Here is a 22669-nt window from a genome sequence, read left to right on the forward strand (position 1 = left end):
TCCCGCCACCGGCGCTACCGGTTTGCACGAGCCGATAGATCCAGCTGGATTTCACCGCTGCTTACAACAGTTTGTTTAGAGAAGTTCGAAATTACAACAGCACTGACAAAAAATGACTTATGACCATGTTTCAGATTTATGACTGTTGCAGCATCTCCATGACCACATTATCAAAATTTTGGACGCTTGGACATGTGCAAAAGCAAAGAAATATTGGAGAAAAAAAAGATACATACATGGTTAAAAAAAATGGTTAAAGCAGCACCAGAAATATTTTTGTTAGGCATAGTACCAGAAAAGTATGACAAAGGGAATATATGTATTTAATATTACATGTATTGACAACAGCAAGAATTGTATTTGCACAGCACTGGAAAAATGAGGAAACACCTACAGAAGAAGATGCAATTAAAAAAAAAATAGATTGTGCAGAAATGGATATGTTGACATTAAAGATGAAAGAAAAAGAAGATACAGAGTAATTTCAAACATGGAATTGGTTTTACAAACGGTTGGATAATAGAGGTAGAAATTAGGAACGAGAAAAGTATTATTATATAATAAGCAAAATGATCCAGACAATACACAGTTCACTAAGCACTTATGTATATAATGTGAAAATGTATAAATAATCTGTTAAAAAAAATAAATTCAGACACTTGGCAGTTGACTCATAGTTATGACGGTTGCAGTGTCCAAGGATCACGTCATCCCCATTTGCAACCTTCTGACAAGCAAAGTCAATGGGCAAGCCAGATTCACTTAACAACGGTGTTAGTAACTTAACCACTGCTGTGATTTACTTAACGACTGTGGCAAGAAAAGTCGTAAAATGAGGGGAAAACTCATTTAACAAATATCTTGCTTAACATGAGGGTCAATTGTGGTCATAAATCAAGAACTGCCTGTACTGCCTTCCACCAACAATGCTCAATCTATTGCTTCTAGACTTATTCTGTATGCTTCAATGAACACCGGGTGCAAATAGAATAGAATAGAATAGAATAGAATAGAATAGAATAGAATAGAATAGAATAGAATAGAATAGAATAGAATAGAATAGAATAGAATAGAATAGAATAGAATAGAATAGAATAATAGAGTTGGAAGGGACCTTGGAGGTCTTCTAGTCCAACCCCCTGCTTAGGCAGGAAACCCTCCACCACTTCAGACAAATGGTTATCCAACCTCCTCTTAAAAACTTCCAGTGTTGGAGCATTCACAACCTCTGGAGGCAAGTTGTTCCACTGATTAATTGTTCTCACTGTCAGGAAATTTCTCCTTAGTTCTAAGTTGCTTCTCTCCTTGATTAGTTTCCACCCGTTGCTTCTTGTCCTACCCGAAGGTGCTTTGGAGAATAGCTTGACTCCCTCTTCTTTGTGGCAGCCCCTGAGATATTGGAACACTGCTATCATGTCTCCCCTAGTCCTTCTTTTCATTAAACTAGACATACTTAGTTCCTGCCACCGTTCTTCATATGTTTTAGCCTCCAGTCCCCTAATCATCTTTGCTACTCTTCTCTGCACTCTTTCTAGAGTCTCAACATCTTTTTTACATCGTGGCGACCAAAACTGGATGCAATATTCCAAGTGTGGCCTTACCAAGGCATTATAAAGTGGTATTAATTTCTCACTGGGCTCCTAAACTCATTTATTATCCATGTGCATTACTAAACTGAATATGTGCTTTCTCCTTTTGAATGGTTTGTCCACAACCTTGATACATGCAGTGACGTTTTATAATGTTTCTACATCACAACCTTGCCCTTTAAGTACCTTGAGCCCTACTCATTCCTCAGAGGTGGGACAAACAGGTATCGAGTAAAAGGTGTTGAATAGAGACAGAATTTATTAGGAAGAAAGGCAGCAATTATTTCAAGGACTTTGTGTAAGGGAAGCGCGTTCAAAATATCACAGTGCTTGGAGCACAAAGCAAGCTGTACAATATTTGTATGGCACACTACTAAATAGAAAAGCTCAGGCTGTTCCCTGCTCTTTGTGAAGATAGCTGAGATCATGTTGACTTTACAGTAGTGGCCAAAATTGTGGAAACCTTTCGGGAAAAGTGTCTTTTTGAGGTTTGATGGCTAATAACACCACTTTTTTTTTGGGGGGGGGAGTTTCAAGATAACCATATTCCACTGCTGGAATGGCCTGGGAATAGCCCAGATCTTGACCCAATTGAAAATCTATGGACCACCTAAAGAAACTTGTTAATCAAAAGCGACCCAGCAATAAAACCCAGTTAACAGAAGCCATCATTCAGTCTTGGTTTCACATTAGAACAGCTGCAGAACTAAAAGACTTGGTTCACTCCATGGGAAGATGTTGTAAGGCCATAATTCATGCTAAAGGTTACCCAACGAAGCATTAACTGATATAGTGATGATTTTTGCATATCTCATTTTTTTCTATGGTGATAATTTTTGTATCTCTCTTTTTTTTCTACATGTTTCACTTTTCTTCTCTATACTGTAACTGCTATCCTAATAGGAAATCCTTCATAAAAGTTATTGCATTACATTCTTGATTAAATTATCTTTCCATTGATATATAATTTTACCAAAAAAAAGTGGTGTTATCCTGTTTCCCCCAAAATAAGACATCCCCTGATAATAAGACCAATCAGGCTTTTGAGCGCCTGCAATAAGGCCAAGCACTTATTTCAGGGTTCAAAAAATTAAAAGACAGGGTCTTATTTTTGGGGAAACACGGGTATTAGCTAATTTTAGAAAAATACACTTTTCCCAAAAGGTTTCTACAATTTTGGCCACTGCTGTATGGTGGTGGAATGGAATGGTTTCTTCACCCATCCAGAGTAGTGTGCCCTTACCCTCAGAAATCATGTTTTAGCACCTTATCAAAACATCATTTGTCCTTGTGTGTTTCAAGGCTTTCCCCCCCCCCCCTCCTGTAATCAATTATCGTGATCAATGAAACCGAAGGATGTCCAAGCATGAGGTCATCGAACTGCTTTAAACCAGATGGTTTCGGTGCAGGACAAAGGCATTTCGATGTCAGATAAAAGAGTCTGTAACTATGCTTCATACATTTCAGAGCTGCATTAGTTACCTAGATCTGTCAAGGGAAGTTAAAACCGATGGATTCATCTGTTTTAACACCAATTGGGTCTCTTTACCCTGGATTGTTAATCAGAAGAACAGAATTAACTCTGCTGCATGAAGTACAATGAAGCTATTCACACAATGCAATTTTGAATATTAATAGACATGGGCTTAGGATTTAGCTATTTGGATGCTAATGTGTTTTCCGAGGCGAAATACCTTGACATGCCAGATAGCCGTCAATCCCCAATAATAAACTCACTCTATTATGTTCATCTGTGTTAAGGGAATGTTAATATACCTTTCAAAACAATTAATTCAACACTAATTTGTAAGTGAGGCAGCTCATTCTTCCTTTTATTCTTATGCCACTAAGTTTACAGGTGATTTTAATTGCCATGGTAATCAGTGATAATGAAGATGTAAATTGGTTCTGATTAAGTAATATTTGCATCAAAATGTTTTCTAATACATTTGTTGCATTAAAGCTTGTTGCTATTGTGGGTGGCCCTAGTTTCATTCTACATACTTATGTACCTCATAAGAAATGTCACAACTGAATAGATATATCGGCTTAGTTGCACATAAGATTATAGATTCGTATTGGATTGAATGCAGATTTGTATTCACCAGGTACGTAACAGCAATATACATGTCTTATATTCTTGCCATAATTCAAAGTGGAGGAAAAAAAAAACCCAGTTGACTTGTGATCTGAATTAGTAATAGCAATAGCTCTTAGACTTATATACCGCTTCACAGTGCTTTTACAGCCCTCTCTAAGTGGTTTACAGAGTCAGCCTCTTACCTCCAACAATCTGGGTCCTCATTTTACTGACCTCAGAAGAATGGAAGGCTGAGTCAACCTTGAGCTGGTCAGGATCGAACTCTATGCTGTGGGCAAAGTTAGCTTGCAATACTGCATTCTAACCACTGTGCCACCAGGGCTCCTAATAGCAATAGCACTTCAATTTATATTCTGCTTCATAATGCTTTACAGCCCTGTCTAAGCGGTTTTACAGAGTCAGCCTATTGCTCCCAACAATTTTACCGACCTCAGAAGGATGGAAGACTGAGTCAACCTTAAGCCTGGTAAGAATCGAACTGCCAAATTGCTGGCAGCTGACAGTCAGCAATCAGCACAAGTAGCCTGCAGTACTGCATTCTAACCACTGAGTCACCATGGCTCTTACACTTATTATCCCTTGTACAATATAAATATATAAATATAAAAATATATATTTATATATATTTATATAAAAATTAAATATAAAATATAAAAAATGCAAATAATTTTTCTGCGGACCACCAAAATTTTCTCGCGGGCCACCAGTAGTCCACGGACATCCAGTTGGTGACCCCTGAACTAGAGGAAGCAGTCAGAACTTGAATCAGCAAGGAAATATACATTGCTAAATGTGATCATCTACCCTTAAAATTCCTTTCAATTATTGGAGGGACCTACGCAACATTAATTTAGAACTAGAAGGGAAAAATGTGAGTAACCTTGCTGAAGCTATCAAATATACAAACTTACTGCAGAGCAAAGCAGGAATACAAACACATACAATTTTTAGAAGCTAAAAAAAAACCCCAACCCTTAAAATAATGCAGCACTAATTGCCTTGCTGAATAATAGATTACAAACCAAAGATGGTTTACCTTTAAAAAATATAACCCAAAATAACAACCTATGCTGATTTTATTGTAAAGATACAAGTGATTGTGGAAGCCCTAAGGAGTCCCACTACCTCAATTCACACTCATTACGTGATTTATTCTGATACACAACTAATATACCTTGGCATTTTGTATAATATTTGTCAAGAGAGAAATATTGCTATTTTTTCCCCCCTTCCCTCGGACTGAATCCCATCAGATTTGCTCGCTGGGTAGAAAAGGACAAGCTGCAGTCACACACTGTGCATTTTTTATGTGTTTTTATGATTGGGATGGATTAAGCTGTGCTTCACCACAGAACTGAAATGATCACAGAGGGAAGGACCAGCAAACTGCAGAGTTGAAGTAATCTCTCGTTCAATCTCATTCATATTTGTGTCATCTCTCTTCTCTGTTTCGGAAATCCGATGGGATGGAGAAGAAAGCGTGCATTTCAACAGTGCTTTGCAACTCTGCAAAGCAGAGATATTAAGAGCCTATTGATTCATTCCTCTGCCTTCCTCCTCATACCCTCTCTCAGCGAATGCCCTTGCGCACAATACAGTGGCAGTTCAGTTACCCAGCAAGCCCAGCCTGGCTTCCTTTATCATATCCAATTGTCAATCTGCACCGATTGGTTGGTTCCTAAAGCAGTGTTGGAATTCACTTATTTTCCCTATTGGTTCGCGCATGTGTTTTGCTCGCTTGTGCGAGCGCATGCGCCCAGCCTCAAAAATGTGCCAAATATATATATATATATATATATATATATATGTTTTCTCAGGTTTTCGCGGGTGTTTGTATGTAGGTCTTCGGTTATTCGGGTCTTCTCCCATGTAAAATTGGAAGTGTCTTGGCGACGTTTCGACGAAGTCTCATTCGTCATCTTCAGGCTGGTGTTCTCGGCTTCGTGCTTCCAGGAGCAATGTGAGATCGCAGCTGTCTCTTCCTTTTAACTGCTAGTGGGGGTGTGAGCTGATTGGGTGGGAACTTGGCTGTGTTCTGATTGGGTGGAGGTGTGTTCTGATTGGTTAGGGGCTTGGCTGTGCTCTGATTGGATGGGGGGTTGGTTGTGCTCTGATTGGCTGGGGGTGTGTTCTGTTTGGGTGGGGGCTTGGTTGTGCTCAGCTTAGTCTGAGTTGCAGGGGGATTTGAGCTGGTGAGCTGCGTTGTTGTTGTTTGGCTTCGTGTTTGTGGCCGTGCGAGCTTTTCATGGTGGGTGTCAGTCTGCTTCATGTATGGATTGGAGGGGTTTAAAGTGGCTAATGATGCAGCTGCGGTCTGGCTTCTGGTCCTTGGTCGTGGCTCATTATCAGTGTGGGTTTGAGTCTGCTTTCTGCGTGGATGTGTGGTGGTGACATCCTGTGTGGCTCTCGTGAGTGTGGGTATATATATATATATACACATATACATATACCCTGTTTCTCCAAAAATAAGACATCCCCTGATCAGTGGTGGGTTTCAAATTTTTTTACTACCGGTTCTGTGGGTGTGGCTTGGTGGGCGTGGCAGGGGAAGGATAATATAAAATCTCCATTCCCACCCCACCCCACTCCAGGGGAAAGAAATGGGGATTACTGCAAAATCCCCATTTCCTCCCGATCAGCTGGGATTTGGGAGGCAGAGAATAGATGGGGGCGGGGCCAGACAGAATTTGTGGTGTGATGTGCAGCCTCCAGGGGCTGACAGTAGAGAGGCAGAGGAACAGGAGGAGCCTGTTTCTAGTGCACATGTGAGAAGAGCTGCCAGAAGGCAGGAGCAGAGAAAGCAGAGAGGACGACTTGCGAGTAGGGCCAAGAGATGATTGGCCCTTCCCGTAAGGCTTAAAAGAGCAGCAATGAGCCATTGGGTTCTTTGTAGAAAAGCAACGTTGATTCCAGTGCTTTTTGTCAGCGACTCTTGAACTTTGTCGGGTTTTTGCCAAGAAAAGCTTTTGGCAGGTTGCCAAAGACATTAAAGTCTGTTGATAAGGCCGTAGGACAGGTTATGAAGAATTTGCTTTGGACTAAGCTGAGAATGAATTAATTCTCAGCTGTTTTAATAAAATAAGTTTGTTCAGGACTGAATTGTGTTTGGTAATCACTACGTGGGCCTCGGTCACAACAGAAAGGTAAGTGCATTTCGCCCCTGGGTTATATGTTTTTGTATTGGGATGTGATCCTTGTAAGCCTGCCCACAATCAATGAGATTGAGTTGAGCGACCACATAAATTTTCTTATTAAATAAAATTAATACATGCAATGTATTAAATTAACAAATAAACTGGAATCAAGGAGGTCGACAGTACAGGGATGAAATCTTCTTCTTACCATGTCAACCAGAGGTCAGTAGCCCCTTGGGCCCCAGGCTAACCAGCTGAACCAAGATTTGATACCCTTCCTGAAGGACAAATGAACGGGGGCATTTACTGGACTACCCAATCTTGCTCCATCCACGTCCGTCTTACCTTTATTCATGTCAATCAGCTGCTTTTTCTTCTTCTGCCGTTCCAATTTTTCACGTTCTGCTTTTTCTTTGGCAAGTTTGGCCCTCTTGGTCTTTTCCTCCATTTCTCTTCTTTTATGGTTTTCCTTCAATGCTTCCTGTATCAATTATAGCAAACAGAGGAGTTGTTTATGCAGAGAAAACTGAGAGGAACTTTGTCTGTTTATAGACTTGGCTTGTATACTTAAGTTGCCTGAAGGGGAGAAAAATATATAGTAAGAGCCGAGGTGGTGCAGTGGTTAGAGTGCAGCATTGCAGGCTACCTCAGCTGACTGCCGGCTGCCTGCAATTTGGCAGTTCAAATCTCACCGGCTCAAAGTTGACTCAGCCTTCCATCCTTCCGAGGTGGGTATAATGAGGACCCAGATTGTTGGGGGCAAAAGGCTGACTCTGTAAACCACTTGGAGAGGGCTGGAAAACACTGTCAAGTGGTATATAAGACTAAGTGCTATTGCTATGTACAATATTCTTAAATATACCTTTGTACCACTCTTGAAGGCAGTGGTGAAATCCAATTTTTTTTACTACCGGTTCTGTGGGTGTGGCTTGGTGGGCATGGTGTGGCTTGGTGGGCATGGCTTGGTGGGTATGACAGGGGAAGGACATTGCAAAATCTCCATTCCCACCCCACTCTGTATTATATACTTCGTAAACTTCTTGCGGGCACTGGAAATTACCAACTAACTAAAATTGAACTAATTTTTGCTTTTGTTGTGTTTTTCCTTTTCAACAACCTTCCCGTACTTTTTGCGAATAACTGTTTCCAAAACTGCCTTGGGCAAGTTATACAAATGTTGTGCCCGTTGCCCACTTGTCTAAGTGTCTCTTTTGGGAAGGGGTTGTTGTCGCTGTTGTCATTTCAATCAAAAGCTGGGAAGGGGAAAGGGGCTGCAAAATGATTTTCTATACCTATTCCACAGGATGTGCTTCATGTCTTTTGGTTACACAAAGAGATCTGAGAGCCCAGTGCAGGTTATGATTAACAAACGGTATTGGATAAAAGACAGTAAAGAACTGAAACTATTGAGATAATTTTTTTTTTTTTAAAAAAACCACCAGCTAACAGATCTTAAAATATGGGTGTCACTTGCTCTGGTATCCAGCTTGGTGGTTGCAATAATAGCACTGAAGGAGTTGATCAATCTGTTCCCAAAGTTCAGGATTTGTATCACTGCCCTAAATTAATTTTGATGGTATATGACCATGATGGCAAACCTCTGGCATGTTTCCCAGAGGTTGCACACAGAGCCCTATCTGTGGGCACGCATACCGTCGCCCCAGCTCAGCTAGCTGGTCATCGGGTTTCCAAGGCACGCATGCGTGCCGGCCAGCTAGTTGTTGGGTTTTTGAGGCGTGCATATGCACCGACCACCCGGTCTTCAGGTTTTTGAGGCATGATCGTCTGATGATCAGCTGATCGTCAGGTTTCGGCGGTGTTCTGGGTTTGGGCCAGGAGTGAAATCCAGCCTGTTCTGTCAGGTTCTGGAGAACTGGTACTGGAAATTTTGAGTAGTTCGGAGAACTGGCAAATACTACCTCTGGCTGGCCCCAGAGTGGGGTGGGAATGGAGATTTTGCAATATCCTTCCCCCAGGAGTGGGGTGGGAATGAGGATTTTGCCGTATCCTTTCTCCAGGAGTAACAAAGGAATAGGGATTTTACAGTATCCTTCTCCTGCCACGCCCACCAAGCCACACCCACAGAACCAGTAGTAAAAAAAAATTGAATTTCACCACTGGATTGAGCACTCTGTGCCTAAAAGGTTTGCCATCACTGGCATATGAAGTCAGCATGCCGAATCTCCCTTGATAGAAAAGTCATGAGAGCCGATGAACGAAGGCAGAAGCCTAATATTCGGATGTGCTTACAAAATCAATAAAAATGCAGAGCGTTTCCATTTTTTTAAAAAGCCAGATGACATCCTTATCCGCCCAGTTGCATTTCGTTTTATATTTTTCTTTTTTTAAAAGATAAGGGGCAACAAGAAAAGGATTTTTTTTTTTTAAATTAGCCCATTTTGTTCTTTAGTGTAACTGGGTGACAGTAAGTGCTCCTTTTCTAAAGCAACACCTCCTTTTCTGCGGAAATTAAAGGCTGCACTATTAATTGTATAAATCCATAATAAATACCGATTTTCCCCAGGAAAAGTAAAAAAAAAAAAAGAAAGAAAGAAAGAAAATCTATTAGAGTGAATATATCATAAATTCTACACATTGTATACAAAAATCTTTGGTGGGGAAAAAATAAATAAAAGTAACCCTTACGTTAGCAAGCTAATTATGTTTGCTGATATTCATTCTACTTTGATAAATATTAAAAAAAATGATTTTGTTTTGTTTTGTTTTGTTGACAGCATAAAGTCTCTGGAAATTTGTTTAATTTTTCTATAGCAGCAGAAACAGAAATCTATTTTCCTGGTTCGGGTAGAAGATTCATGCTGGAAGATGCTAATTAACTGTTAATTGAAGCATGTTAATGAGAAGATTAGCTTTTGGTTCTATGCTTTAGGATAAGAATAGACAGTAACAATTCTGCCAGTCAGATTTTTCAAGAGGTCTATGTATCTGTGTGTGTCCATGATGTCTGTCTGTCTGTCTGTCTGTCATAAAAAAAATCAATTTATAACTATAAAAAGTACAAATTACAGATATTTGAAAAAAAAAAAAAAGCAAACAGTAAGTTGCATTAAACAGATCCAGTTAGCGTGTCTGTTATGGCAGCTGATTTCTGCAGGTTAACAATAAAAAGAGATGATGAAAATATATATAATAAAATGGTAATTTTTCACTTTCTAATAAGGCGCCAGGAGAAAAAAGGATTAAAATAAAAAACAAATGAAAGAAGAAAAAAATCTTTGTGGCAGATTTGTCATGCAGAGAAAAATAATAATAAATGAACAAAACTTCTAAGTAAGGAAGATTACTGAAGTTACTGACTCGTCTTAAAAAAAACAAAGTAATTGGATGGAGGGGAAATGAAATTAAAACAACAACAGGTTTTTAGGAACAGTTACTATCTGCTTGATAAGTCAAAGAGTGAAAAAGTTTTTTTAAAAAAAGACAAAAAAAATCATCTTTTATTTTCAATGTAAAGTCTATCTGGGACCTCATCTGATTTAATTGAAGGAAGAAATGAATCTTTTGCTTGAGAAATTAGATTTTTAAAGCAAGTTACATGATAACAGAAGGACGTCAAATAGAGTGGTGAAAACAAGATTTAATAGTCCTCTTGTTTTAGAACTAAGAACTAAGGAGAACTTAGAACTAAGGAGAAATTTCCTGACAGTGAGAACAATTAATCAAGTTGGAACAACTTGCCTCCAGATGTTGTGAATGATCCAACACTGGAAATTTTTAAGAAGAGATTGGATAACCATTTGTTGCAAGTGGTGTAGTGTTTCCTGCCTAAGCAGGGGGTTAGACTAGAAGACCTCCAATGTCCTGTCCAACTCCTATTCTACTCTACTCTACTCTACTCTACTCTACTCTACTCTACTCTACTCTACTCTACTCTACTCTACTCTATTTTCTACTAGGATTCACTAAGTTGACTTTGTTATTTTGCCACTTTGCCACAAATAAAACATAAGTGAGTTTATCACACATCACAGCTATTTTTTCAGGTCCAACAAACACACACACTGCCTTGATTGAGATGAGAACTGGAATGATAAATTATTAAAATCATGAAATCACAAACCTCTTTTGGTTTGAAGCATGCGGTTCGTTGCAAAGTAGATGTGCAATCACACTCAAGACCAATTGTAGTTCTAAAAGCCTTCTTTGATATTTGCTAATCAATTCCAACCCCATTTCTACTACTAAGAATAACTGGAACATCTTATAACCTGCAACAATACTTTTAATAATATTAAACAACACATCTGTGGTCCACCAGCAGCCTGCAGAGCTGGCAGCAGAGTCGGACAATGAGGAGGCTGAGGAAGAACATGGGCCAGTCCTGGAGGCTGGGGAAGGCCCGGATGAGGGCTCTGTGTTGGAGGCAGAGATGGGGCCAGGGCCATTGGGGAGTGATGTGGGGACTTCGGAGTCTCCAGAGGCTGACAGTAGAGAGGCAGAGGAACAGGAGGAGCCTGTTCCTAGTGCACAAATGAGAAGAGCTGCCGGAAGGCAGGAGCAGATAAAGTAGAGAGGTGGGAAACAGGGTTATAGTTGGAGCGTAAATTACATAGGGTCAAAGCTGGCTTCATTTGGGAACGTGCTGACATGAAGTTCCTAAAAAATAACTGTATTTCTTTTGTAGCTTGGCTCAAGGTTCATGATTTAATTAGGGCATTCCTCGGAACCCTGACAAAGAAAGGTTGTAAAATGGGACCAAACTCTCTGAACAAATCTCTTGTTTAACAACAAAAATTGTGGGCTCAATTGTGGTCGTAAATCGAGGACTACCTGTATAAGATAAGGAAATGTCTGTCCTGTTGCCAGTCGTTGCCTCAATACTTTCTTAACTCGTAGAAAGTTTAATGCACAACAGAATATCGAAATGGAAAATGGCTAAGCTGATATTTGTCTAATACTGCCAAAAAAAAGTCCGTGTGTACACTGAAGGATCCAGCTAGCCATTCATTAATTCTTATGAATCTGAAAACTCCATCCGCCCCCCAAGGAGTCAATTGTTTCAACTGAACAGAAATAAACAAGGAAGACCTTTTCAGAAACAAGGGTACCAAAGCAGTCGGCAAGCTCCGAGTTTCCATGTTTCCCAGTGGGTGGTGTGAAGCAAAAATAACAGCAATAACAACAGACTCAGTTCGCACTGAACGGTGCACAAGAAGCATCAGGCTTGACACGGAACTTCTGAAGGATGTCATAAAAGATTACGATTCTTGGCAAGCCAAATTACTGTGATAAAACTCCCTAACTGGCAGATAAAGAGTACGGAAGCCGCAATATGGAGAAGAAGAAAAAAGCAGCGTGGCACAACACATCCTTCTGCAGTGAGCGAAATACGGATTTTTACACCTCCTTTTCCAAACCCCGCAGTCTTGAACTAGTCTTAGCCTCTTCTGTCTTTGCTTATAAAATTCCGGCGATTTGACGAGTTGTTAGGGAGACAGAAGTCACCTGCGTTATTATTTTAACACAAATTGGATCAAAGGAGTCAGCTCAGAAGCGCGAAGACTGAAAGATTTAAGGTGAGCACCTGAATTAGCAACACAAAGATGCTGATGTTTGACCGAGACTAAGATCCAAGTTATCCAAGGCTCTGACATTTGAAATTTTTGAGGTCGCTTGCTTTTTGCTTTCTACAAGAAAAAAAAAAAATCTCCTTGAAAGATCACACAGTCACAGAAGCACCGAGCCTGATCAACAGCTCGGAAGCTGAAATAATTACAATTCCTTATCTTTTGAGTTTCTTTTTTCTTTTTTTTTTAAATAGCCAGATATTGTATGTGAGAATTTCACTTCAGGTTTGTGAAAGGCAGTTCACTAGATTCTAGGAATACCCAGAATTTTTTCTTCTTCTAAAGTGTTATACTAGTTTCGTCTTCTTCTAAGTGTTATACAGGTAATCTACTTAATACTTAATTTCTACAAGTTGTGAACATTACTTGTAAACTGTGCCCGCTACACAAAGCGGAAACTGGAACGTCAAAGCAATATTCCCTATTTTTAAAAACGCTACTGGCGTTCAGGTGGATGCACGTTCAACACTGAATCTCTGAAGGGTACGAAACGCTGTAAAATATATCGAAGAAAAAGTGCCTAATATGACACAGTGTTTTGTTTTGAAAAAAATGGGACCAAAGCCAGACTTAAAACTCACTTAACAACTGTCTTGCTTAGCAATGAAAATTTGGGGCGGCTCAATTAATTAATTAAATAAATAATAAATTGGGGACGCAATTCAAGGCCTATTTGTAAAAAAAAGGACAAAAAATAAAAACCAGCCGGTCATTTTTATCCTCAAGAATGCTATTGCTTGTGTTTGTGTATGGTATCTCAGGGGCTGCCACAAAGAAGAGGGAGTCAAGCTATTCTCCAAAGCACCTGAGGGCAGGACAAGAAGCAATGGGTGGAAACTAACCAAGGAGAGAAGCAACTTAGAACTAAGGAGAAATTTCCTGACAGTGAGAACAATTAACCAGTGGAACAACTTGCCTCCAGAAGTTGTGGATGCTCCAACACTGGAAGTTTTTAAGAAGAAGTTGGATAACCATTTGTCTGAAGTGGTGTAGGGTTTCCTGCCTAAGCAGGGGGTTGGACTAGAAGACCTCCAAAGTCCCTTCCAACTCTGTTATTCTATTCTATCTGTAGAGGTGAGTTTTTCCGTTGATCTCGGGGGAACACACACACACCACAAAGACTTTATTATTATTATTATTTTTGCTTTACTAAAGCTCATGCTTTATTTTCAGCCTGCCCAAATCACTCTGATTTGAGTGAAGCATCTTCCTTCTTCCTGGATCTATTTTTAAGAATTATCCTGAGAACATTTTTAACATCAACCTTGACAGTTAAGGAAAGCCTCTTCTAATAAGGGATCGGGGAGTTCAAAATTACACCGACTAAAGTCTCTGCGGTGTTTCCCATTCATAAAAAGCTTCATTATTTTGATATTTTCCAATGGGAAATTGTTGGTGAAACGTGCTTTCCCTGTTGCCAGCGATTCCGGCTTCTGCTATGCTCATCTACTTAACCTTGAATGATCACCTTCAGAGTATTTCATTTCCTAGGAAATAAATAGCTATGACATGTAAACAAAGCCCGTTTGCTGAGAATACTTTTCAGATCAAATTAATTGGTCGTATACGATTCACGTTCATGGATTCGGTTACATGAAAGGCCAAAAGAAATAACCATCCAGCTTCAAACAGCCCTACTTGAAACAAACTACAAATTGCAAACATCAAGAAGGACTGATTTTTTTTTTTTAAAGGAAGAAAAATGAAATCATCACACATTAAAAGTGTCACTGTTTTGACTGAGGGATGTGAACGTATTGAAGGATGAGATTTGGTCTGTAAATTGTCCAGTCCTGAAAAAGTCCAGGGTCACTTCATTCATTTAAAGAAGTGGCACTCTTACGAGACATCATGAAATCCAATTCATAGTTAATATTCATATCTGAATTCTGATGTGGACAGGCCATGAACCAATGTAATGAAAGCCTCCATTTCTCCTCTCTGACAATTGATTTTGGTTTTGCAATGTATTAATTGAATTATTTTGCAGAGGCCACTGCAAAATCTAACCCCGCAAGCAAGTAATCCCCCATGTGTTGACAAATTCACAATTAGTGTTTATTGTCAATCCGAAAAGCGGCTTTTGATTCTGAATAATTTCCACCAAAAAAAAACCATCTGTCCACATTGTCAATTATTCAACTAGCTACTGGTTCTAAACTGTTTTCCATATATTTTAGGATGCAAGGTGTATTTTTTTAATCATCCCGTTATGAAATGCAGGATGAGTTTTCTGAAGAAGTCAGACAGTCCACCAACTGTTGGACTCCGTCCCTGTTAACGTTCAGAACAGTGATTAAAATCAATTTCTTTTTAAAAAAAAAGAGAGATCGATAAAGGAGAATATTTGTAGCTCGAGGTTGAAAGGAGGGGTCCTTGGTGCTGTTGGAATTTAGCTGTTCTCTTGATTGAGTGCACTGATGGTATTAACTAGCTGGGTAAAGAAATGTCTTCAACAGAACAGCCAAGTTCCGACAGCACCAAGGACCCTTCTTTGCAGAAAGATTTTAGAAAGACTTTGGGGCATTTTTTTCGTACTGTTTCCATACTTCAGATTCTCAAACTATCCTACTCAGTAATTCTCTTAGTACCCTGCCCCCATTTAATTCATGTTAAAGCAATGACTATGAAACATTTGTCTGGAGGTGTGTGTATGTTTAACAGATCTTTAACAGATTAACAGAGTTGAAAGGGACCTTGTAGGTCTTCTAATCTAAGCCCCCCACCCAAGCAGAAGACCCTATGCCATTTCTTACAGGTGGCCCACCAGCGGCCAGTGGAGCTGGCAGCAGATTCGGACAGTGAGGAGGTTGGGGAGGAACATGGGCCAGTCCTGGAGTCTGGGGAAGGCTCTGATGAGGGCTCTGCATCAGAGGCAGAGAGGGGGCCAGGGCTGGATGCCAGCTATCAGCTGCCTTCGGAGTCGGACATCAGTGAAACAGACCAAGAGCTGGAGCCTGTTCCCAGTGTACGCATGCACAGAGTTGCTAGACGAAGCTAAAGAACAAGGGTCGACTTGGGAGTAAGGTCACAGGTGGATGAAGGGCCCCTCCCAAAGGAAATAAAAGAGGAGCAAAAGGGGAGTGGAGTTTGCAGGAGACAATTAGTTTACCTAATTGGTTTGTGACTCTCCAAGACTCCTTGCCAAGTTTTGAAGATATCGGCCTGGCATCTCTCCAAGCCAGATAAAGTCTGTGACTGTAAATTCACCCTTGAAAGACTTTGCTGGATGTGAATGAGAGAAATTCACAGTAATTTAATAAAAAGGGGTTTTTGTCGGGACAAGGAGTCTGCTTCGTGGTTTGGGAACGCCTAGGTCCGAACAGATGGTAGTCCAATTTCTTCTTGAAAGCTTCCAGTGATGAAGCTCCCACAACTTCCGAAGGCAACTTCTGTTCCATTGGTTGATTGTTCTCACTGTCAGAAAAGTTCTCTTTATTTCTAGGTTGAATCTCTCCTTGATCAGTTTCCATCCATTATGTGTATGCCTTCAAGATAGTGTTGACTCATGATGACTCCCTGGACAAGTTGCTGAAGTTTTCTTGGCAAGATATTGGAAGTGATTTGTCATTGCTTGCTTCCTACTGCTGGGTTTCAATTTTTTTTTTACTACCGGTTCTGTGGGTGTGGCTTGGTGGGCGTGGCATGGCTTGGTGGGCGTGGCAGGGGAAGGATACTGTAAAATCTCCATTTCTTCCCGATCAGATGGAACTTGGGAGGCAGAGAATAGATGGGGGCGGGGCCAGTCAGAATTTTTTCTACTGGTTCTCCGAACTACTCAAAATTTCCGCTACCAGTTCTCCAGAACTAGTCAGAACCTGCTGAAACCCACTTCTGGTCAGCACCCTTGACACCCGATGAAATTTCAACGCAGGGATATTCTTTCATGCTGTGGCCCATTTTAGTGTTTATTTTATTTTTATTTTTTTAAAAAAAGGTTTGCTGGTATTATTTCCCATAATGTACTGTGTTGCAGGTTCTAACTTATAGAAATGTCTCCCCTTAAAATAAAGATCATACAGTCCATGAAGTGCGAAACTGAGGTGGAGGGGAGAAAAAAAAATCTTACAAAGGAGATCAAATTACCATTCGAAGTTTGCTTGAAATACAAGAAAGTATAACTCTCAGATAAAATTCCAAAGTAGTGGAAGAAAGGCAAGTAAATAAACAATTCAAGGGCACCACATAACTTTGTTTTTCTTCCTAAATAGCAAGTCCCAAAGGCAGAAAACCTTTTCATGTTAATCTATAGCAGCAACAAAGGAGAAAGGAACTGGGAAAAAGGTCTGAACCTGTAAGATCCACCCAGCTAGCTTTATACTTTCCTTTCTTCTTGATGTTTACTAAAAGCATGAAAATAACTTATTGAAAGAGAACATTTCTTTGGAAGTTCACCTATGAGAGGAAATGGAAGACCCAAACGGATATACAGTTTATGTTCTTGTTTTCATGCTGTCCTCAAAAGAACGGTAGTTAACCTTCTTCTAATTTTGAAAAAAAAAAGAACAAAAACTTCAGTGGTTTCCATGCTTTTGCTAACGCCCAAAGGGCCACTGGTGACAAACCTTTCAATTGATCTAGGATGGTGCAGCATCTCTAAAATCCTTTATTATATCTAATTAGACAACCTTTAATTCTCCTACAAAGTAGTGAAATCCTCCGTGGTTTGCCACGGGTTCACTACCCACGCATGCTGCGTGTGTGCGTGCACAGTGTGTGTCAAACGCACACTGAGCGTGCATGCACACTCCGCATCGAACGCACGCTGTGTGCACGCACATACGCAGAGCACACCAAACACGTGCTTCATGCAGAAAAAGGAGGCTTAAGAAGGTAAGTAAAACAGTGAGCGGGGGGAACAGCTGTGCCGCGCAATTTAGATTCGCTAGAACTGTTTCCTAGCGAATCTAAATCGCGCGGCACAGCTGATTGTCGGAAATACCGATTCAGACGAACTGGTAGCTTTTTTTTAACTATCGGTTTGCCCGAACCGGTAGCTTTTATTACATTTCATCCCTGCATTAAAGCTAATATTTTAAACAGGAAATTTAAATTTACTGTTACCTAAAATTTATCATTCTCTGATACTGATCTCATTCATTCATTCATTCATTCATTCATTCATTCATTCATTCATTCATTCTTCACTTATTTAGACATAAAGACATACTTTGGGAATAGCAAACAGAGAAATAGATTATGCATTAGTTTTCAACTAATCATCATGAAAGTTGAGTAGCATTTGTCTTCCGTAACATCTAACTTCACATAAAATATGTTTAGTGCAAACACAGGTGTCCTTCCTCCATAAATAAAACTATCCTTCTTTGTAGAAAATAAGTTATGTGCACAAGATAGAAACAGGACACCGTGCTAACATATTAGTAAACCGAGTTAAAATTTACAAGTGGGTGATAACAAACAGAGAAACAAGATTGTTATAATCATCCAGGTCCTTCCTTAGGCTTTCAATACACTAACAGAATGGTAACAAGCTTGTAAGGGGAATTAATCTAGTCTGTAGACATATACCATCTCTTTGTATCATTAGCTTACATAAATCTTTACCATCACAACTTTGATGTCAGTTTAGTTTTGTAGGTAAACAAAATGCAGTACACCTACTGCATTGTAAGCATTATTCATCAACAATACATTCATATTATTATTTCAGACCTGTAAAAATACAAGTAGAAACAGTAAATTTAAATTTACTGTTTAAAATATTAGCTTCCTTGTTCTCTCTCGCCCTCTCCCTGTTTTCTCTCGTTCTCTCTCTCTCCCTCTCTTTTGTTCTCTCTCTCCCTCCCTCTTGTTCTCTCTCACTCTCTCGTTCTCTCCCTCTCCCTCCCTCCCTTCTTTTCTCTCATTCTCTCCCATCCCTCCCTCCCTCCCCCTCTTTTCTTTCTCTTGTTCTCCCTCTCCCTCCCTCTCTTGTTTCCTCTCTCCCTCTCTCTCCCTCCCTTGTTCTATCTCCCTCCCTCCCTCTTGTTCTCTCAGTCCCTCTCTGTCCCACTCTTGTTCTCTCTCCCCCTCCCTTGTTCTATCTCCCTCTCCCTCCCTCTTGTTCTCTCTCAGTCCCTCTCTCCCTCCCTTTTCTCTCATTCTTTCTCTCCCTCCCCCCTCCCTCCCCCTCCCTCATTTTTTCTCTTATTCTTGTTCTCCCTCCCTCTCCTGTTCTCTCTCCCTCTCCCTCCCTTGTTCTGTTTCCCTCTCCCTCCCTCCCTCTTGTTCTCTCTCAGTCCCTCAGTCCCTCTCTTGTTCTCTCTCTCTCCTTCCCTCTTGTTCTCTCTCAGTCTCTCAGTCCCTCTTTTGTTCTCTCTCTCCCTCTCTCCCTCGTTCTATCTCTCCCTCCCTCTCTCCCTCCTTCTTGTTCTCTCCCTCCCTCTCTTGTTCTCTCTCTGTTTCTAATTTTTTCTCTCTCTTTCATTTTCCCTCTCTCGTTTTCTCTCTCTCTCATTCTCTCTCTGTCTCTCTCTCTCTCTCACTCACTCAGTATTGTTATTTAGGAGTCAACAATAAAATTAAAAATGAATGTAGTAAAGTTGGGAACTGTTTTGTGGTGCACACCAACTGTTGATAGTTACTTAACAGATTAAAGGTTGCTGCTGGCAGTAGGCTTCTGTGTGCTAAAAGCAATGGCAAGTCGCTGAGCAGCCCTGATAATTCTAGGCAGTTTGAATAGTCCCTCAAGGCAAGCATCGTATTCTGGAGCATATGTCTTTTTCCATCCCTTCCTCCATGATGCAGTTAATTACAACAACCCAGAGGCAGCCGGTGGGAATAACATCTGCAAGAGCCCAATTTAAAGAGGAAGAAAGCAAAACAGGGAGATGGAGTGGTGGTGGTGGTGGGCTACCTAATACGTCCAGATTAAATCTTAGAATCCTAATTATGGTGTGGAATAAAAGGAAGAACATAGGATTTGCATGATGAGTTCTTTTGCTTTGTTGTGTCATGGGCTTCTACTAATGCAGGGGTGTAAAACTGGATTTCTTTGATGGCCGGATCATCATTGTAGTTCTCCTCCGTGGGCCGGATGGGGGTGGGTGGGAGATGGACGGATGCCTCCTGCAGGACCCTGCCAGCCAAAATGGTTCGTGGGGGGCCAGGCGCAGCCCCTGTGCACCGTTTTCAGCCTAGACAGCCTCCTGCAGCACTCTGCTGGCCAAAATGGGGTGTGTGGGGGCCAATCCTTTGCTTTTTATACCCCCACCCCATTTGACCACCAGAGACACAGTGGGCCAGTCCTTTGCTATTTCCAGGCCGGCCCCATAGGCCAGATTTAAGCACATCTGGCCCGTGGGCCTTGAGTTTGACAGCTCTGTACTAATGGATTAATTTCACCTACAAGGGGAATGTTATGTTCGCTCATCTCAATAACAGTAGTCCTGGACTTACCACCATAATTGAGCCCAAGATTTCTGTTGCTAAGGGAAGCATTTGTTAAGTGAAATCGCCCTATTTTATGAACCCTTTTTTTGCCACAATTGTTAAGTGAATCGCTGCAATTGTTAAGTTAATAACACGGTTGTTAAATGGATTTGGTTTCCCAACTGACTTTGCTTATGAGTAGGTCGCAAAGGTTGATCACCTGAGCCCGGAACATTGCAACCGTCATAAATGTGAATCAGTTGCCAAGCATCTGAATTTTGATCACACGACCATGGGGGGGATGCTGCCTCAGTCGTAAGGGTGAAAAAACGGTCATAAGTCGCTTTTTTTCCCCGTGTCGTCGTAACTTTGAATGGTAAGTAAGTAAACTGTTGTAAGTCAAGGATCACCTGTACATAGAAGACTCTCAATATTGCATTGAATTTAATTTAATTCCACTGTCATCAGTATCCAGACCTGGGAACGTATCTTTCTCCTCCTGTCCTGTCCACTTTTTACAGAGGCACAACTGAGAGCTTATTAACAAACTACATCACTGTTTGGTTTGGTGGCAGCAGTGCCTCAGTTAGAAAGTCCCTACAGAGAGTGGTAAGGACAGCCGAGAAGATCATAGGAAGCTCGCTTATAAACACTATGTACTTAGAGCTCAAAGCATTGTTAGAGACCCCACAGAACCACTTCACAGTCTATTCTGTCACTCTCCCCTGGGAGGAAGTTTCGAAGTATTTCTAGCAGGACTTCCAGATTCTGTAACAGCTTTGTTTGAGTTTGATACCCCTGCTCTAGGCTTTTAAGCTAGTCCTTCCTTTCCTCGAAGTAACAGTAACAGAGTTGGAAGGGACCTTGGAGGTCATTTAGTCCAACTCCCTGCTCACGCAGGAGACTTATACTAGGGATTCAAACCGCTGACCTTTCCAATCCACAAGCTCAGCGTCTTAGCCACTGAGCCACCTAGGGAGCCGCCAAATATTTCCCTCTTTGAAAAGTGGGAAATTATTTCACATAGTGAGCAAAGAGAAACAGTGGTCGCTATGTCAGTATCTTTCATTTCAATCTATAAATATATGCTGGAAAAATGGCTCAACTATTTTCTCTTGCATTCTGCTTTGCTGTTAGAGTAGAAAACAGGGTCAAAAGTTACTAAACGAAGCTATTATATGATCCTTGAACTTCTTTGATCGTTACAAAAGTCAACTCATTGTTGGATGAACCACATTAAGTGAGGGGAAAAAAATAACATTCCTGACACTATCTTTTAGAAGCACATCTTCAATGAAAAGCTATTTCTAAGAGTAAGAACTATTATGAACAGCATTGAATATGTCATGATTAGCAAGAACTGGGGGGGGATAATAATCATTGGAAATTGTTAACTGGAGTAATCCCCCCTTTTTTTAAAAAAAAAAAAAAAGGGAAGAGTGATTTAAATTCTGCAAGTAGTTATTTGCTCCACCTTAACTATTCCTGCAAAATAATTTCTGAAAATTAAATATCTCTAAACAGAACAGTATATGCTGGGGTTAGAAATAACTTTTGTGTGTATGTGTGTGATTGTGGTTGATTTTGCCACTCAGAATATCTAGCGATTTGCAAATTTCATACACAAGTGAGAAAAATGTGGAGAAAAGACATCAATACCAAATCCTACTGAAATCCCAATTAAACGTGCTCATACTTTAAATAGCCCAGAGAAGATATAACTGATTAATCCAGCACCACTTCCCTATCACAGAATTCTTGTATGGATTTTACACAATCAAAAAGTGTTTTCCCCATAAAGATTTTGCAGCGCATTTTCACCAATATTTCACACACTGAAATATAACAAATAATGATATATAAATTCCAGATCTTAAGAGCAGAAAAAGGATGGAATAAAGCAGAATATTGAATGGCAAGCTGAATTTGCTATGTGCATATTAGTGATCCGTTTCCTTCAAGGATTGGAAAGAAATGCTAATCAAGAGAATTTGTTGAGACACTGGACAATATTCTAGAAAGAACCGATATATTTATGCCGATATATTTATCGGCATAAGGAGTGATGAATCTCTACTTACCAAAAATAATGTCCGGAATGCACTTAGATCTCCAAAGAATTCCTCAATGGTCACAGATTTGGAATCAAAAGTATAATAGTCTCCCAAATTATCATACAGCTTGATCATGTTGTTATGCATGTTTGATAACTTTTCGTATTGTTCTCTGGCACTCTTGGCAAAACTGTGTTCTTATGGTTAAGGAAGCTTGAACGAATAACACAACCAATCCTATTCTCTAATTTCTCCTTTACCGATATTTGATAGAAAAAATGTTCCATATTTTAGCAAGCTTAAGATTGCTCGATTCAAGTTCGCTCATGTACAACTGCTGGTTGCTGAAATAAATCAGCTGTTTGCTCGAGTTCCTAATCTCGAGCAATCTGTGACTAGGATGCTGGAGTTTTGAAGCAAAGAAAACAGTTAGCATTATATCCCATCAGAAATGACATGGAACAACATTTGTGAGCGGAAAGCGTCTGTGAAATTGGAGACAGAATTCTGACGGGATGCTGTATTTTAGGATTCAGCAAATGCAGAATCATAAAAATACGATAAAGTAAAAAGGAGTGAGCTCACACAAAGCAAATAATTCTACCCAGAATAAATCCCAATAAAACATAAATTATTAACATAAGGCATCCTTAGAATTGGCATGACACATACATTGCAAATATAGTTTTGAGAAGCTACATAACTCCTAATCCAATAAAACTGTCTCTTTGCTATTCTGGAGATGCATTAAGAATAGTCTGAGAAACTCATATGAAAAGTCACAATGGGCATATAGTTAAAATGTTGTAAGAATCTAAACCTCCTAACA

At 40.2% G+C, this 22669-nt stretch overlaps 1 protein-coding gene across 5 annotated transcripts in view; it reads right to left on the reverse strand.

Moving 5' to 3' along the window:
- Window positions 1-22669, reverse strand: part of DIAPH2 (diaphanous related formin 2) — a 352831-nt gene that overhangs the window by 103897 nt on the left and 226265 nt on the right. For all 5 annotated transcript variants that reach the window (XM_070952070.1, XM_070952072.1, XM_070952071.1 and 2 more), the window contains 2 exons: window positions 21868-22031; window positions 7170-7305 (listed from right to left, as the gene is read on the reverse strand). In XM_070952070.1, coding sequence (XP_070808171.1) covers window positions 7170-7305; window positions 21868-22031 — 300 coding nt within the window. The remainder of the gene's footprint in view (window positions 1-7169; window positions 7306-21867; window positions 22032-22669) is intronic.

The sequence above is a fragment of the Pituophis catenifer genome, unplaced genomic scaffold (assembly GCF_029215685.1).
Source record: "Pituophis catenifer annectens isolate HBS135680 unplaced genomic scaffold, rPitCat1.0.hap2 SCAF_11, whole genome shotgun sequence".
Lineage (NCBI taxonomy): Eukaryota > Metazoa > Chordata > Lepidosauria > Squamata > Colubridae > Pituophis > Pituophis catenifer.